Here is an 18,760-nt window from a genome sequence, read left to right as displayed (position 1 = left end):
GTCACCTAACATGACACCTACCACCTCCCCTCTTTCCATTTACTGTAACAAGCATCTGAGCACCGGATGTCCATGGACGTTGAAATTTGGTCAGTCCGCCCTGGCTGGATCAAATCTGAACCAATCATAGGTGTCTGTTTCACAAGTTTGGACAGAATAGTATGGTACTGTATAGTAAAGAACAGTAGAAAATGGCACTGTATAGTAAAGAACAGTAGAAAATGGTACAGTACTGTACAGTACAGTAGAAAATGGTACAGTAGAAAATTGTACTGTATAGTACAGTAGAAAATGGTACAGTACTGTATAGTACAGTAGAAAATGGTACAGTAGAAAATGGTAAAGTACAGTAGAAAATGGTACAGTACTGTATAGTACAGTAGGAAATGGTACAGTACAGTAGAAAATGGTACAGTAGAAAATGATACAGTACAGTAGAAAATGGTACAGTACTGTATAGTACAGTAGAAAATGGTACAGTACTGTATAGTACAGTAGAAAATGGTACAGTGCTGTATAGTACAGTAGAAAATGGTACTGTATAGTACAGTAGAAAATGGTACAGCACTGTATAGTACAGTAGAAAATGGTACAGTACAGTATAGTACAGTAGAAAATGGTACAGTACTGTATAGTAAGCAACAGTAGAGCTTGATACAATAATAGCCAGTGTGTAGAATAACACCCAAATATGCAAATGAAGGCTATTGCATATTCCTACATTTTGTGTACCTATACAGGATACATCACCATGAAGAGAATGACATTCATATCCATCATTATGCATTTCTATACGGTACAGATCAGGGACCCATGATGTCATTCCGTTACCGTAATTCCGTTACCAAATCAACTTCACCTCCTGTAGTTCAATAACCAAAATAATTATTTTAGGTGTCATAGCTAACACCCCATTCTTTCTGGAGACTGTTATTATATTTTTTTTAATCTCCCCAATTTTGTGATTTATGATCTTGTCTCATTGCTGCAACTCCCCAACGGGCTCGGGAGAGGCGAAGGTCGAGTCATGCCTCCTTCGAAACATGACCCGCCTAACCGCGCTTCTTAACATCCGCCTGCTTAACCCGGAAGCTGCACCAATGTGTCGGAGGAAACACCGCTCAAATGATGACCGAAGTCAGCCTGCAGACACCCGGCCCGCCACAAGTAGTCGCTAGAGCGCAATGAACCAAGTAAAGCCCCCCCCCCCGGACAAACCCTCCCTTAACCCGGACCATGCTGGGCCAATTGTGCGCCGCCCTATAGGACTCCGGATCACGGCCGGTAATGACACATGATGGAACCCCAGGCTGTAGTGACGCCTCAACACTGCCATGCAGTACCTTGACCGCTGCGCCAGACTAATATTCCGTTACTGTGGAATTGCCCAATTATAAAATGCCCAGAGATACTCAGAGTTACTGTCACTGTTGACACTTGGAAAGACTGCGTAGAATTTTAAGTACTTTTTGAGAAAGAGGTGAGGAGAGGACACAAGGAATCAAAGAAAGACAATTTAGAAGAAGCCACACGTGCTGTCTTACACCCACATACAACCTAGTGTCTCTTTACTGTGTAGCCTACATTATAAACAGACTGATTTTAGTGACTTATTAGCAGACATGATAGCAGCGGTTGTCTGGAAGCGCTCACGTAGAGGAATCAGTCACGTGCTCTGTCTGCGAGCTCTCCATCTGGCTCCAACCGCACCTGTCAGTTGAGATAATGTTACTGTGTGAATGAGTGTTTGCTGTAGTCACACCAGTGTGAGGTGGTGTGTTGTAATGGCAGGAAGTGGCTGGGTGGTTAGGTTACCCATGAAACATAACTTTCCATTTCCCAGAAAAAGAAAGGTAATGTAAGAGAATCACTGTAAGAAAAATAGTTGTACTGTTCCATGATGTTGTTGCCCAACCCTCAACTCTCCAACCATCTCTCCGCTCTCTCTCCGCTCTCTCTCCGCTCTCTCTCCGCTCTCTCTCCACTCTCTCTCCACTCTCTCTCCACTCTCTCTCCACTCTCTCTCCACTCTCTCTCCACTCTCTCTCCGCTCTCTCTCCGCTCTCTCCGCTCTCTCTCCGCTCTTCTTTCTCTCTCTCTGCTCTCTCTCCGCTCTTCTTTCTCTCTCCGATCTTCTTTCTCTCTGCTCTCTTTCCGCTCTCTCTCCGCTCTTCTTTCTCTCTCTCTCCTCTCTCTCTGCTCTCTCTCCGCTCTCTGCTCTCTCTCCGCAGTTCTTTCTCTCTCTCTCTTTTCGCTCTTCTTTCTCTCTCCGATCTTCTTTCTCTCTGCTCTCTCTCCGCAGTTCTTTCTCTCTCTCTCTCTCCGCTCTTCTTTCTCTCGCTCTCTGCTCTCTCTCCGCTCTTCTTTCTCTCTCTCTCTCCGCTCTCTCTCCGCTCTCTCTCCGCAGTTCTTTCTCTGCTCTCTCTCCGCTCTTCTTTCTCTCTCTCTCTCTCTGCTCTCTCTCCGCTCTTCTTTCTCTCTCTCTCTCTCTCCGCTCTCTCTGCTCTCTCTCTCCGCTCTTCTTTCTCTCTCTCTCAATTCAATTCAATTCTCTCTCTCCGCTCTCTCTGCTCTCTCTCCGCTCTTCCTGCTCTCTCTCCGCAGTTCTTTCTCTCTCTCTCTCTCTCTCTCTCTCCGCTCTCTCTCTCTCTCTCACTTTATAGGGAATAGGGTGCCATTTGGGAAGCTGAGATAAAGAAATATGCCAAAACCATGGCGGCTGATCGTAAATAATTGATTTCCTTCTTGGAATTGCACCAATACTTTAGTAGTGTTTGATATAAACCAAATCAAATTGTATTGGTCACGTACACATATTTAGCAGACGTTATTGCGAGGGTAGCAGTAGTATCTAACAATACACACACATCTAAAAGTACAAGAATAGAATTAAGAAATATATACAGCCTTTGGAAAGTATTCAGACCCCTTGACTTTTTCCACATTTCATTAGGTTACAGCCTTATTCTAAAATGTATTAAATATTTTTTTTCCTCATCAATCTACTCATAATACACCATAATGACAAAGCAAAAGAGATGTTAGCAATAAAATAAAAAAAACTCAAATCACATTTTCATAAGTATTCAGACCCTTTACTCAGTACTTTGTTGAAGAACCTTTGGCAGCGATTACAGCCTTGAGTCTTCTTGGGTATGACGTTCCAAGCTTGGCACACCTGTATTTGGAGAGTTTCTCCCATTGAATTTTCAGGTCTCTCCAGAGATGTTCGATTGGGTTCAGGTCCGGGCTCTGGTTGGGCCACTCAAGGACATTCAGAGACTTGTCCCAAAGCCACTCTTGCGTTATCTTGGCTGTGTGCTTAGTGTCATTGTCCTGTCCCAGTCTGACATCCTGAGCGCTGTCAGACTGGGAGTGGGAGTCTAGGAAACATGGACCGGCGAGGGTAGTATCATGTTACCAAGGGTATCTATACTTTACTATTTATATTTTGGACGACTTTTACTTTTACTTCATTCCTAAAGAAAATAATGTACTTTTTACTCCATACATTTTCCCTGACAACCAAAAGTACTAGTTACATTTTAAATGCTTAGCAGGACAGGAAGTTGGTCCAATTCACGCACTTATCAAGAGAACATCCCTGGTCATCCCTACTGCCTCTGATCTAGCGGACTCACTAAACACACATGCTTCATTTGTAAATGATGTCTGAGTGTTGGAGTGTGCCCCTGGCTATCTGTAAATGATGTCTAAGTGTTGGAGTATGCCCCTGGCTATCTGTAAATGATGTCTAAGTGTTGGAGTATGCCCCTGGCTATCTGTAAATGATGTCTAAGTGTTGGAGTATGCCCCTGGCTATCTGTAAATGATGTCTAAGTGTTGGAGTATGCCCCTGGCTATCTGTAAATGATGTCTAAGTGTTGGAGTATGCCCCTGGCTAACCGTTCATTAAAATAACAAGAAAATGGTGCCGTCTGTTTTGCTTAATAAAGGAATTTGAAATTATTTATACTTTTACTTTTGATACTTAATAGATTAAATCATTAAATATACTTAAGGTATCTTTACTTTTACTTAAGTATGACAATTGTGTACTTTTTCCACCGCTGGTCTTTGCGGGGCCAACCATGCTATGGGATTAAAAAACAGGGCATTTCATGTCAGACCCATGGGATTCTGGGATAGGATATAACTGCTGGAGTCACAAGCTGGGATAGGCTAACTACAGGGGGGTGGGATGGGCCAGTGTGGCCCAACTTCAAAGTTGCTCTGTGGATTAACAATGGTTTTGGTTTACGGGGGCCGGTTGATGGAGTACAGTGCAGTGTATTAGGAGCTCTCTCTCCCCTCTTTGAGGAAGCATGGTGGCAGCTGTTAAAACACAAGGCCACATGAGCTCCCCCCCCTTCCTCTCCTCCCTCCCGCCCTCCCACAGCTGGGTCTCTCTGTGGGACCACCCTCCCCACCCCACCACCCCAGCCGCCTTCTCACACAGATACAGACTCTCATTGTCAGAGCACTTGCTGGGAAATCAGCTGGGAGATACTGAGAGGAACAATACACAGCCTCCAAAAGAACACCATTTAGCATTTCATTCAAAGCCAGATCTTTTTCCACGTTCTGCTGTCTAAAGTTCCCAGTCAGTCAGACAGTGCTCAGACAGGGTGAGTGTGTGTTGTCCATCTTTCACATGGAGAAAGTGCTACCCTTTCCACACTACCATACCGACTCAAACTGTACTTTACAGTGCTGGCTCTGATTTATCATTGTCATTTATCATCATTGTCATTTATCATGGTTCAAGCAACTATGTTGGATACAGAACCAGTAGAGCTTGGCTCGGCCTAGCTCAGTGGTTTGAAAAGAGTATATACAGTTGAAGTCGGAAGTTTACATACACTTAGGTTGGAGTCATTAAAACTCGTTTTTCAACCACTCCACAAATTTCTTGTTAACAAACTAAAGTTTTGGCAAGTCGGTTAGGACATCTACTTTGTGCATGACACAAGTCATTTTTCCAAACAATTGTTTACAGACAGATTATTTCACTTATAATTCACGGTATCACAATTCCACAGGGTCAGAAGTTTACATACACTAAGTTGACTGTGCCTTTAAACAGCTTGGAAAATTCCAGAAAATTATGTCATGGCTTTAGAAGCTTCTGATAGGCTAATTGACGTAATTTGAGTCAATTGGAGGTGTACCTGTGCATGTATTTCAAGGCCTACCTTCAAACTCAGTGCCTCTGCTTGACATCATGGGAAAATCAAAATAAATCAGCCAAGACCTCAGAAAAATATTGTAGACCTCCACAAGTCTGGTTCATCCTTGGGAGCAATTTCCAAATGCCTGAAGGTACCACGTTCATCTGTACAAACAATTGTATGCAAGTATAAACACCATGGGACCACGCAGCTGTCATACCGCTCAGGAAGGAGACGCGTTCTGTCTCCTAGAGATGAACGTACTTTGGTGCAAAAAGTGCAAATCAATCCCAGAACAACAGCAAAGGACCTTGTGAAGATGCTGGAGGAAACGGGTACAAAAGTATCTATATCGACATAACCTGAAAGACCGCTCAGCAAGGAAGAAGCCACTGCTCCAAAACCACCATAAAAAAGCCAGACTACAGTTTGCAACTGCACATGGGGACAAGATCGTACTTTTTGGAGAAATGTCCTCTGGTCTGATGAAACAAAAATAGAACTGTTTGGCCATAATGACCATCGTTATGTTTGGAGGAAAAAGGGGGAGGCTTGCAAGCCGAAGAACACCATCCCAACCGTGAAGCACAAGGGTGGCTGCATGATGTTGTGGGGGTGTTTTGCTGCAGGAGGGACTGGTGCACTTCACACAATAGATGGCATCGTGAGGGAGGAAAATGATGTGGATATATTGAAGCAACATCTCAAGACATCAGGCAGGAAGTTAAAACTTGGTCGCAAATGGGTCTTCCAATGACCACAAGCATACTTCCAAAGACAACAAAGTCAAGGTATTGGAGTGGCCATCACAAAGCCCTGACCTCAATCCTATAGAAAATTTGTGGGCAGAACTGAAAAAGCGCGTGCGAGCAAGGAGGCCTACAAACCTGACTGTTACACCAGCTCTGTCAGGAGGAATAGGCCAAAATTAACCCACCTTATTGTGGGAAGCTTGTGGAAGGCTACCCGACGCGTTTGACCCGAGTTAAACCATTTAAATGCTACCAAATACTAATTGAGTATATGTAAACTTCTGACCCACTGGGAATGTGATGAAAGAAATTAAAGCTGAAATAAATCATTCTATTATTCTGACATTTTACATTCTTAAAATAAAGTGGTGATCCTAACTGACCTAAGACAAGGGATTTTTTACTGGGTGAAATGTATTTGGCTCAGGTGTATGTAAACCTCCGACCTCAACTGTAAATGAGGCCGGGTTGTGAGGCAGGGTGGGACCATGTCAGGTCACCAAGCAGGCTGTGGGTTGGGGTGGCGAGGGTTAATGCTTTTCTGTGGGTGAGATGGGCTTATGGGTTGTGTTTGCGGTCACTGACACTGATTGGAGTTCCATTCTGATACGGCAATCTCTCTCGGTCTCTCTCCCTCTTTCTCTCTCTCCTTCTGTCTCTCTCTTCCCCATGCTTCTCACACTCATCCTCTCTCTCTCCCACACTTATCCTCTTCTCTCTGTCCCTTCAGATGTGGGACAGATGGCTATTGACTGGCTGACCGGGAACTTCTACTTCGAGGACAACATGGACGATCGTATCTTTGTGTGCAACGCGGACGGCCAGACGTGTGTCACCCTGCTGGATCAGGAGCTCTACAACCCTAAAGGCATCGCCCTGGACCCCCTGATGGGGTGAGCTCTACCCCACTAACAACCCCAGAGACCCCTGAAGTAGTGACCTCAGAAGGTCCTTTGTTTACTTCCCCCTGGTCCTCCTGGTCAGATGAATGCTGTCCCAGCCCTTAGTCAGTGAAAACACTTCCTCTTCTCTCTCACGCACACACACAACATGTGTATGATCACTTCATATTGCTGACGGTGACACTTAAAAATAGTTTGGTGTATCCTGTGTGGTTCCTTTTTTACAAGGTGTCACTTCTCAGTTTTGGAAGGCATCTCCTGGTGAAGGATGTAGACGTCTCCGATATTAACCACCCTTAATGCAGATGGCGCTTTTTATGAGCTGCGTAAAGCAGCGTGATTGAGGTCAAATATGAATTAAGGAAGTACAGTTCGTCTGTTGGAATACACAGTCAGTCCTCCCATTTCCTCTGTTTAATCTCCCCACACACTCATGGTTTCTTCATCTCCCCCCCGCTCTCCTCGCCATCTCTCCCTACAGCAAGGTGTTCTTCACAGACTACGGTCAGACTCCCAAGGTGGAGCGTTGTGACATGGACGGTCAGAACCGGACCAAGCTGGTGGAAAGTAAGATCGTGTTCCCCCACGGTATCACCCTGGACCTGGTCAACCGGCTGGTCTACTGGGCCGATGCCTACCTGGACTACATAGAGGTGGTGGACTACGAGGGCCAGAACAGACACACCATCATACAGGGCCTGCTGGTGAGGTCATGAATGAATCAAGGAGGAAGTTCCATTAAAACAGACACACACACACACACACTCACACACACACACAACCACCAGCTCTGACTGTGTGTCTGTTGTTCATTCTGTCAGATTGAGCATCTGTATGGGCTGACGGTGTTTGAGAACTACCTGTACGCCACCAACTCCGAGGGCAACCTGAACCACGCTAAGACCAGCGTGATCCGGGTCAACCGCTTCAACTCCTCTGACTTCACGGTGGTGACCCGAGTGGACCGCGGCGCCGCCCTGCACGTGTACCATCAGAGACGTCAACCCCCAGGTAGGTACACACCCACAACCCCCTGTGTATTTACCCAGATAGGCACTGAGGGTACGGGGCAATCATTGGCATGGAGTGTGGTATGTAGTGTGGTCGGGCTTTTGTTCCAGCCCTGCACGTGTTCCACCAGAGACGCCGAACTCCATGTAGGTACACGCCTAGGGTTGCAAAATTACGGTAACTTTCAAAAATCCCTGGGTTTTCCTGGTTGAAAGAGTCCAGAAGGGTATCTAGTGTTATCTGTCTGTATCGATCGTCATAGTTGTTGCCATGTTGGTGCCTAGTGCTGACCTCTGACCCCGCTCTCTCGTCCCCTGGTGCCCAGTGAGAGAGAAGAGTCATGCGTGTGCCCCGGACCAGTTTAAGAAGCCAGGAGGCTGCTCCGACATCTGTCTGCTGGGGAACAGCCACAAGACCCGGACCTGCCGCTGTCGCTCTGGATTCAGCCTGGGCAGCGACGGGAAGTCCTGCAAGAGTGAGTGCTCTACATACATGAAGTTTTGAATTGAATTGCATTCCATACATAGAGCATAGCGCAAAAATCACACACAACAGCACAGAACTCCATACAGCACAGACCTGCAATTTATATTATAGCAATATGAGTTGAAATACGTCTCTAGAACATAATTTTAAAATTTACATACAGAAAATACCTTGTTTCGTTTCTCAGATCTTGTAACTAACCATTGAGCGATATCCCCACGTTGTCGATGTTCCCCTTGCAGAACCTGAACACGAGTTGTTCCTTGTGTACGGTAAGGGTCGCCCTGGCATCATCCGTGGCATGGACATGAATGCCAAGGTCCCCGACGAGTTCATGATCCCCATTGAGAACCTGATGAACCCACGGGCGCTGGACTTCCACGCCGAGAGCGAGTTCATCTACTTCGCTGACGCCGTGAGTTACATCATCGGGCGGCAGAAGATTGACGGCACGGAGAGAGACACCATCCTGAAGGACGGTAAGGAATGTCTGTTCGACTACCGTAGTATTTAACATGTCGTGCATTGCATCAAGACCTATTGCAGAATTGAATCGCAATGCATGTAGATTTGGGATGCAATATATATATTGAATTGTGACCAATGTGTCATGATAGAAATGATATCATGAGGTCACGAAAGCCCTTGTGGACAGTCACCCTCAATCTCTATCCTTCTGTCCCTCCCACCTGCCCTCTGTCCCTACCCTCAGGCGTCCACACCGTGGAGGGGATAGCGGTAGACTGGATGGCAGGTAACCTGTACTGGACAGACGACGGGCCCGTGAAGACCATCAGCGTGGCCAGGCTGGAGAAGGCCTCTCAGACACGCAAGACCCTCATCGAGGGCAAGATGACCCACCCCCGCGCCATCGTAGTGGACCCCCAGCACGGGTCAGACATTTTCCCCCTCCTTATGCTCCTTTGCTCCTGTACACATCTCACACAAAGACCTCACAGAATGAGAATATGTTGGTCACTTTCCCAAAAACTACTACTTGGAGGATTCCTGGTTTCCTGCTTATTTGCTCCTGCTTCCGGGAATCTTCCAACAATAATTTCCGGAAAACCTCGGAATTTGGGGCAAGTTGGTGGAATTTTTCACCCTTTTAGTATGGATTTAACAGAGTGTGTGGTTGTAGGTGGATGTACTGGACAGACTGGGAGGAGGACCCCAAGAAGAGTAACCGAGGGAAGATCAAGAAGGCGTGGATGGACGGCTCTCACGACCAGGTCCTGCTGACCAGTAAGACCGTGCTGTGGCCCAACGGCCTGAGTCTAGACATCCCGCAGGGCATCCTGTACTGGGTGGACGCATACTACGACCGCATCGAGATGGTTTACCTCAACACCACCGAGCGCAAGGTCAGTTCGACTGGTCAGCAAGCCTCAACCCGAATGATGATGATCGTGATAGTCACACTGGTTGTCGCACATGTGAAATCTCCCCACTGGAGCGCAGGGTTCAGTCGTCGCGTCCACCCTTCCCACTTTCTCACACCTGCCTGTATCCCCCTCTGATTGCCAAAGTGTGTGTGAGTGGAAAAAAAGAAGGGTTCTATGGTTTTCATCCTCAGCATGATCCACGTGCAATGATCCTCTTCTCTCTTTCTGATTTGGTCAGATGGTGTACGAGGGAACTGAGCTAAACCACGCCTTCGGCCTGTGTCACTACAAGCAGTACCTGTTCTGGAACGAGTACCGCGGCGGCAGCATCTTCAAACTAGATACCTCCACCAGCACTGTCACGCTGCTCCGCAACGAACGCCCACCCCTCTTCGAGATCCGTGTGTACGACGCTCACCAGCAGCAAGGTAACTTTACTGGTGGACACCTGGTGGGTAAACACTACAGTCAACGGGGAACACATTGAACACCTTTTAACAGTGTCGTAAGCACGTCACGAAGTGTCATAACCCATGGCGAAACTTCTTATGCCACAAAATCCTAAAATTGTATTCTATATCAGTGATTTAACAAGTCTAGAATGAATGAATACGTTTAATGTCCCATAGGCAAATTTGCTTGGTAACATCGCTAACGGTCCTGTCTGCCTGTCTTCTGTTTGTTTCTATAGGGACCAACGTGTGTCGCGTGAAAAACGGCGGCTGCAGCAGTCTGTGTCTGGCTATCCCTGACGGCAGGTCCTGTGGCTGTGCTGACGACCAGATACTGGGTGACGACAATGTCACCTGTAAAGGTATGCATTGGGACGCTCTCAGGAGGGTCTCAGTCAGAGTAGTGTCTGTGATTTATGTACGTTGAACTGGGATGCTGATATCCGTGTTTAAGCTGGTGTGTCGAGAAGCAAATCTCACAGACCTGCTTTCTTCAGCTGAATTTGTCGTGAAAAACCCCTCGTAAGTAGATCAATCCATCCCACACAGGAACAGCAGAGACTGCGAAAGCCGTTGCTTTGCCACGTTATCCGTAACAGTCCCCTCCTTTCCTCTCCCCAGCCAACCCCAGCTACATCCCTCCTCCTCAGTGTCAGCTCGGGGAGTTTGCCTGTAAGAACAACCGCTGTATCCAGGAGCGATGGAAGTGTGACGGGGACAACGACTGTCTGGACAACAGCGACGAGGCGCCCGAGCTCTGCCGTGAGTCGGGTCACACCGCCACGCCGCCGCCAGGGTTACTGAGCAACGAGCACACACGCGACAACAAGTCACACACACACACACACGACGCGCACAGTTGAGAATCATGTGCTGTGAATTAGCAGCAACAGAGGATGAGCTACCTAATCCAAGCCCTAATGCTTGCTCTTCCTTGAGCCATGCAATATTAAACATCAATTGAGTGTCAAATAGGCCCATAGTTTCTCCATCCAACTCTCTCTTGGTGTGACAATTAGTAACACCTGGTTTCCTCTGTGTGTACATGAAAGTTCTTATGTTGGCCCACTTCTAGAGGATGACACAGCAGCAGAAGCTCAAGCGTCCCAGAACAAAATGTGCTTATAGCTGTGTGATGTCCACTTTATAAACTTACAGTTAACGTAAGTGGGTCCTGACTAGGCCTAATATTAGTCCAGTTAAAGAAGACTCCTCTGGGACCCAGTCTCTCTGAGAGAGATGCTGTATGGTCTTTTCTAATTCTATTGATCTCACGTTCAAATTCTACTGTTGTAAATCGTAAGTTTCTTCTCTCTCCCACAGACCAGCACACGTGTCCATCGGACCGGTTCAAGTGTCAGAACAACCGCTGTATCCCGCTGCGTTGGCTCTGTGACGGGGACAACGACTGTGGCACCGATGAGGATGAGTCTAATACTACCTGCTCAGGTACACACACACATATACACACACATATATATTATTATATATATGTATACATATATATTATTATATACTCATGCATGTAGACTCGTACACACGCCCTCCCCATCTGTAATGCTGCTATCCCCCACCCCTCTCCAGCTCGTACGTGCCCGCCCAACCAGTATGCGTGTGCCAGTGGGCGCTGCATCCCCACTTCCTGGACATGTGACCTGGATGATGACTGTGGGGACCGTTCTGATGAGCCGGCCTCCTGTGGTGGGGACTTCTGGCATCACACATCACCTCTGTAGCGTTCTATATTTTTCTGAATAGTTTAATGTTTGAAAGTCAACTCACTAAACCTGAAGCCTGGTCAGCAGATTTATTTCTGCTTTTTAGCCAGGCAAGAGTTTGGTTAGTTGGACAGTTTGGGGTTTTAGACTCTCACACTACTTAGTTTGAAGTGGGCCAAGAGAGGTCTGTTTGTGGCACATGATGGGTGTTTCTAGGATGTCAATTTGGTTTCCTCTCGCCTCTCCTTCTCCCCAGCCTATCCCACCTGCTTCCCCCTCACCCAGTTCACCTGTGCCAACGGCCGCTGCATCAACGTCAACTGGCGCTGTGACAACGGTGAGCGCAAATCTCCTTTTACGCTTTGCAATTCATAAGCATTTGTGACCTGTATAATGTATTAATTCTTAAACGTCTAGGCTGACATATGGAATTGTTTTAAGATGGTCATACTATGGATCATTTAGCTAAAACTACCCATCATACTTCCTTAATTTCTTTTACAACCGGTTACCGGTTGCCTTCAGACAAGTCCCGTGACACTTGTGGGGTCACATTTAGTTTGTAGCCCAAACGGTTCGGACGCTACAAACAGAAGTTGGCACATCGACGGTACCGACTTCAGACGAGCCATAGAGCAAAATGGAGACATTTGTGAGAGCATCCCCTTTTCAATAGAGGGGGTCATAATAGTTTTGTAGGTCAAACCGTTCGGACGCTACAGACGTTTTGGAGAGAAGACCCATATTCGGCGTGTCTCGTGGTCTGACAGATACCGCTCTAGCTCTGCCACCTTTCACCTTTAGATGTGGAAGTGCGACATCGGCAGATGTGGAGGATATAACGACAGAAACCGACGTATTTTCATGGGCTTGTTAATCGACTCTAGTGGGTTAAGCATTTATAATGGCTTATTCATGGAAGTTAGTAAAAAATGTTACCTGTGTGTGTCTGTGCGTCTCTGCGTGTGTGTGTGTGCGCCTGCCCTTTCCGCCTGTCTCTCTCTCTCGCTCTCTGTCTCTCTCGCTCTCTGTCTCTCTCGCTCTCTGTCTCTCTCGCTCTCTGTCTCTCTCGCTCTCTGTCTCTCTCTGTCTCTCTCTGTCTCTCTCTCTCTCTCTCTCTCTCTCTCTCTGTGTGTTCAGACAACGACTGCGGGGACAACAGCGACGAGGCAGGCTGCAGCCACTCCTGCTCCAGTGTTCAGTTCAAGTGTAACAGCGGCCGCTGCATCCCTGAGTACTGGACCTGTGACGGGGACAACGACTGTGGAGACTACAGCGACGAGACCCACGCCAACTGTACCAACCAGGGTGAGTTCTGGTACCGGTGCTGCCGCTGTGCTCTTGAGCAAGCCACTTGACCCCTAAACTGGCCCAGAGGCGCTGCACTGTGGCTGACACTAGCTTCCAACTCCTAGTATTGTTATTCTACTGTACCACCCCAACGGATGTTATAGAGCATCTCCTTCTTCATTGAGCACCTGGCAGGAGAGTGACATTGTGCTCATAGTGTTTGCATGAGTCTAGCAGTCTGCATTGCAGCTTCCATTGTTCTTCACATGAAGGAGAGTATACAGTATATTTGTCCTCAATACCCATATTTGTCCTCTTTTTAGTATACTGGTATATTATCGCCACATGAAATGCCAGTATCCTATTTCAGGCTGTGTACGTGTTGTCGTTTTGGATTGTGTAGAATGTCGTCCGGCTGATCCTTCATGTTGCTGCTCTCAGGGATGTGTTTCTGCTCTGCGGTTAGCTGCAGATCTCAAGCAAAACATGAACAATGCCTCCCTTCAGTATGGCTGGCTGCAGTTGTGCGGTTGTTTAATGACGGCTGGTCACATCGACCTTCACTTTAAGTGATGGGAAAAAAGTGAAGTCAGGTGAAATGGCTGGAGTAAGAAGAGCAGGCAAAGTTTTAGTCAGGGGTGTTGGGAGTGGGGGGGTGACTAGTCTCTCTGGTGAGGTGTTGAGGGGCTTGGTAATGACTTGGTAATGGCTGTGTGGCTTTGGCAGAGATCAGTGGAGGCCAGGCAGAGCTTCCAAAGCCCCTCTTTCGCTCTATCTCGCTCTCTCCCATTCTCTCTCTCTCTCCCAGACTCTCTTTCTCTGTCACTCTGCTTTTTCTTCAGCTCTCAGTTTGGCTTTAAGAGAGGAGTTAATTGCTTAGAAGTTGTCCTGCCCCGGAGTGACAGGGGAGAGGTGTGTTTGTCTGTGTGTGTGTGTGCATGCCTGTTTGAGTTCAGCATGCAACATCGAGCCCAGCATGATCTTCTGGCCTAATGAGAGATCTGTGCCGAGTATGAAATCACAGTGACATCAACGTTCTTCTGCTGTTGTCGTGTTATTCCAAACTCCATTCCTACTCCAGTGTGTGTGTGTGTGTGTGTGTGTGTGTGTGTGTGTGTGCCAGTGCCAAACCCTCTGGAAGTCATTAGTTTGAGAAGAAAAGCAATACTGTTGCTTTCCCCTCTGTCTCACATATTGTATTCCACTTAGAAGGTCCTGGGCCTGTTCCTTATGCCCCTATGCCAACTGCTGATTCCTCCATGCCAACTCTTGCCATGAAGGGATGTCATTATTCCTCTTCCTTAATGACGCCCTTAACATCAGGCGATGATGTCCGTGGGAACAGAACAGAACAGCTTTGTCATTGTTTGTTCACGACCGAGACCCATCTGGAGCCTTAACACATTCTGACCCTGCAGACCTTTCCTGTCGACGGCTAACTGGGTTGAGGTATTTGATGTGTTACGACGGTTTCCCGTCTCTGCTATTGAATGGATTCTCTTCGCTTGTCGCTCGCCATACTCTAACCCCTCTGCTGTTGGCTGACACCGCTCTCTCTTCCTGTGTCTCCCTAGCCACCCGTCCTCCCGGTGGTTGCCACGTGGATGAGTTCCAGTGTCGCATGGACGGCCTGTGCATCCCCATGCGCTGGCGCTGCGACGGGGACACCGACTGCATGGACCTGAGTGACGAGAGCGACTGTGAGGGAGTGACGCACATGTGTGACCCAGCCGTCAAGTTCAGCTGCAGGAACTCTGGTGAGTTTGCGTGGGCCGTTTCAGCCATCAAGAGAAATGAGCTAACCGCTCTCTCTTCCTGTCTCTTCTTCTATGCTATTGGCTAAGTGAGTCGGTGGCCTTTTTTAAATGTTTTAATCAGACCAGTTAGTGAGGGTTCAGGAAGTCGGTGTAGGGCAGGCTGTGGTGTGTGCGTGTGCCATGGGTTTTTTCTGCCCTCATCAGATTAGTCAGTGAGAAGTCCTGGTGTCTTCTTGCCCTACATCCTCTAGACGCCATAATAGTAACAGCCATGTCTCAGAGCAAGTATTCTTCATGTAGTAAGTCATGGCAGCAGTGTCTGGGCGGCTGGGTAGAGTCTGTAACTGCTGTCTTTTGCATGGTCAAACACAATGTATCACTTAAGAGAGCTTGTTATCCCAAAGGGGCTTGTTGTGACAGAATATGACAGCAAGCTGCTCTCTGGGAACGAGGATGGCTTTTACCCACGGTGACCCCTTGGTGCTCCGGGGATTAAGATGTCTGGATTAACACGGCCAGCAGCATTCGCAAACGGACTGAATTACTCTAGTTCTTACGATTGATTTCCCAGCAGCAGTCACAAGAAGGCAACCATGTTTTTTTCCCAGAGTTCAGCACGCCATTGCAGCCATCACAATCTATGTTTCTCTATTCGGAGTTGAGCTTGCCTGATTTTATTTTTATTTTTTTCTCGGGGTGTCCCTTTTCATGTTGCCACGGTGTTTCGTTGTCCCTTCAGTAAGACCCCGGTGTGTGATCTTCTGTCTGGTTGTCTCCTCAGCCTGTTGTGTCAGTGGGGTGTGACTTCTGACCTGTACCCTTTTGACCTGTCCCCAGCTCGTTGTATCAGCAAGGCCTGGGTGTGTGACGGGGACAGTGACTGTGAGGACAACTCGGACGAGGACAACTGCGAGGCGTTGGTGTGTAAGCTGTCTCACCACGTCTGTGTCACCAACGACTCGATCTGTCTGCCCACCGAGAAGCTGTGTGACGGCACTGACGACTGCCCCGACGGCTCTGACGAGAAACTCTGTGGTAAGAACACACACACTCGCCCACTCTCCCTACCCATAACTACACCACCGTGGTCAAGGTAGGAATTGCCTCAAACCACACATCTATATGATTACCCCTCTCCTCTCCTCTCTACTCGCCACCCTCCACAGACCTGTGCTCCATAGACAACGGAGGCTGCAGCCACAACTGCTCCATCATCCCTGGGGAGGGCTTCATGTGTTCCTGCCCCCTGGGCATGGAGCTGGGCGCCGACAACAAGACCTGCCACATCATGAACCTCTGTGCCAAGCACCTCAAGTGCAGCCAGAAGTGTGAGCAAGAGAAGAGCAGCGTCAAGTGTTCCTGCTACGAGGGCTGGGAGCTGGAGACAGATATGGAGAGCTGCAAGAGCACTGGTGAGCAGAGGAGAGGGAGAAAGGAGGTTAGAGAGAGGGGTTATGGTAGTAGAGAGGTAGAAAATAGATATATAATCTTGTTGGCCATCCGATGAAAACCGTGGTTGTTTGTGTGAGTTATGGCGTTCTGTAAATATTGCACTTTGGGTATATCTACCATAAGAACGGAGACCACGATTAAGACCATGTAACCTAACAAGGACAATCTCCAGGGCCCCTAAATGATCTCTTCCATATCCCATATTTCTCTACCCCCCCAGACCCCTTCAAGCCGTTCATCATCTTCTCCAACCGCCATGAGATCCGTCGTATTGACCTCCACAAGGGAGAGTTCAGCGTGCTGGTGCCTAACCTGAGGAACACCATCGCTCTGGACTTCCACTTCAGCCAGAACACCCTCTACTGGACCGACGTGGTGGAGGACAAGATCTACCGTGGGAAACTGTCCGAGAACGGAGGTGAGGGAGCGTCTCCATTTAACCCTCTTATTACTCATTGGACTCTTTTCTTTTTTTTTCCCCAGCTGGCGTTAAGGCGGCACTAGTGTCAAACACTCGTTAGTTAGCAATTGCTTCGTGTAGAAACTGCCGCACGGGTATTTTCCAGTCCTGACGCCAGGTTTGGCAATTTACCAGTTAGTTATGACATTCATTTTGACAGTGGAAACTCGGCCTACCCAGCCGTGACGCACACTGCCCATATGAACATGGAACAAGAGTAGCTTATTGTGCATTTTGTACTTGTACACTTCCTATTTCGAAACATAAAAAACTGATGTTTTTTGTCCCACGTTTCATTTTATTTGATTAAAAACCAAGCATAGCCTCCCCTCAATTAAGGCCCTTTTCTTGTCTGCCCAACGCAATCGTAAAGTAGTCTAGACTGTCAATAAAAGGGATTAGCTCCTGAGACTGCTTGGAAATAACTCTTAATCACCAAAGCTTTATTAAAATATGTTTTGAGACTGAGCCGACGTTCCCTTTTAATCTACAGTATGCATTGTAGGCAGGCCCGTGTTATTTTAGCCGTGCAGGTCCTGTTTTTGACGTGCCTACAACCCCCTTCCATGATGTAGGCTACAGTATCTTTCCTCTTAGTCTGAGGACTAACAAAAATGAGTTACAAAGTTTTGCGCTTTCTCTGAATGTACTTCAGTACAACAGTTTTGTCTCATGGTAGCCTCGCCTGTCAAATCTAGTCAAGATGTATATTAATGTCCCCAGCATAAATCCCCCAGACAGGTCACAGCTGGCCCTTGTTCTCCCCCCAACGTCCCAACCTCCCAACCTCAGACCCCTACCACCCACCCACCCCCCCCCCCCCAACCCCAGGTCTGTTGGCCAATCAAGGGTGTGTTCCCAGAATCCCACAGAAGAAATCCAGGGACACACACACAGAGAACGACGGAAGGCTTTGTCTCTTCAAATTTGTCTCACCGCTCCGTTGCGTGACTGCAGCCACCCTGGGGCAGAGCAACAGACACACATACTGTGGTGTAGCGTAGGAACCAGCGTATTACATTAGTCCCTGTTCCCAGGCCCCCTCCCACACCTCTAACCCTCTTAAAAACAACCCTCCCTCCACCATAAATCAGCTTCTGCTGATTTAAGATCTTTCAGTGTTTAGTTGTAGGGCCGGGACAATAGCAGGATCGCCATAGTATCGTGGCAAAGGAAACAAATGAGCGTATTTAACTTCTTTAGGAAAACGGCCCTAATGTTGGAAACAAACATCATTATGTTGGTATTCGGGGTCACATTTGTTTTCCAAGCTGTAGCGCACAATATTTTCCATACAGCAGGTTTTTAAAAGGACCAAAGAGTTTGGTCTGCTTTCGTGTTTTCATTTTTGCCATGTAAAAAAATATTGCGAAGCTGCTATCGCTACAGGGTCAAACATTCCAACAACAACAACAAAAAGTTTCCTCCCTACACACACACAGCCTCCCCACCCTCCCCAGGCAAAGCCAACTGTGGTTCCAGCAGTATAACAACAACCGAGCTGTGAAGAGGCCCTCTCCCTCTAATGCTGTAATCTAATGACTGTTGGAAGGCCATGTGAAGGACTCCACAGAATCATCAGCAGTACACCATTACTGCGTAGCTTTTATTGGGGTGCCAGGTTTTTCCGGGAACTGTGTGTGTCTGCGCGTGCGTGCTGTGGGTTTTCTCTCAAAAGTTTCCCAGAATTCACCACCTTCATTCTGTGATTTGTTAGCAAAGTGCTGCTAGAAATCCCACAGTGGTAAGCAGTGCGTGCCATGCCACTGACTGATTCTGATTCCACAGAGAATGAATTGCAAACAGTCCGCTCAGTTTGTCAGCGGTTTTTTACAGCGTGTGCGCCGCTGGGTAGAGTTAGTCTGTAACTGCTGTCTTTTGCCATGAGCTAGACAGACATATTGTATTGCGCCGGCAAATATTG

General features: G+C 47.6%; 1 protein-coding gene across 1 annotated transcript in view; it reads left to right on the top strand.

The window, feature by feature from the left end:
- LOC120061032 (low-density lipoprotein receptor-related protein 1-like) overlaps positions 1-18,760 on the top strand; it is a 133,927-nt gene that overhangs the window by 73,343 nt on the left and 41,824 nt on the right. The window contains exons 8-25 of the mRNA XM_039010526.1: positions 6,654-6,816; positions 7,307-7,529; positions 7,647-7,836; positions 8,168-8,311; positions 8,565-8,801; positions 9,035-9,215; positions 9,464-9,686; positions 9,946-10,135; positions 10,399-10,521; positions 10,781-10,921; positions 11,483-11,608; positions 11,744-11,860; positions 12,134-12,214; positions 13,018-13,185; positions 14,742-14,924; positions 15,762-15,959; positions 16,091-16,336; positions 16,597-16,794. Coding sequence (XP_038866454.1) covers positions 6,654-6,816; positions 7,307-7,529; positions 7,647-7,836; positions 8,168-8,311; positions 8,565-8,801; positions 9,035-9,215; positions 9,464-9,686; positions 9,946-10,135; positions 10,399-10,521; positions 10,781-10,921; positions 11,483-11,608; positions 11,744-11,860; positions 12,134-12,214; positions 13,018-13,185; positions 14,742-14,924; positions 15,762-15,959; positions 16,091-16,336; positions 16,597-16,794 — 3,132 coding nt within the window. The remainder of the gene's footprint in view (positions 1-6,653; positions 6,817-7,306; positions 7,530-7,646; positions 7,837-8,167; positions 8,312-8,564; positions 8,802-9,034; positions 9,216-9,463; positions 9,687-9,945; positions 10,136-10,398; positions 10,522-10,780; positions 10,922-11,482; positions 11,609-11,743; positions 11,861-12,133; positions 12,215-13,017; positions 13,186-14,741; positions 14,925-15,761; positions 15,960-16,090; positions 16,337-16,596; positions 16,795-18,760) is intronic.

Source organism: Salvelinus namaycush, chromosome 16 (assembly GCF_016432855.1).
Source record: "Salvelinus namaycush isolate Seneca chromosome 16, SaNama_1.0, whole genome shotgun sequence".
Classification (NCBI taxonomy): Eukaryota; Metazoa; Chordata; class Actinopteri; order Salmoniformes; family Salmonidae; genus Salvelinus; species Salvelinus namaycush.
This window is presented reverse-complemented; position numbering and strand designations above follow the sequence as displayed.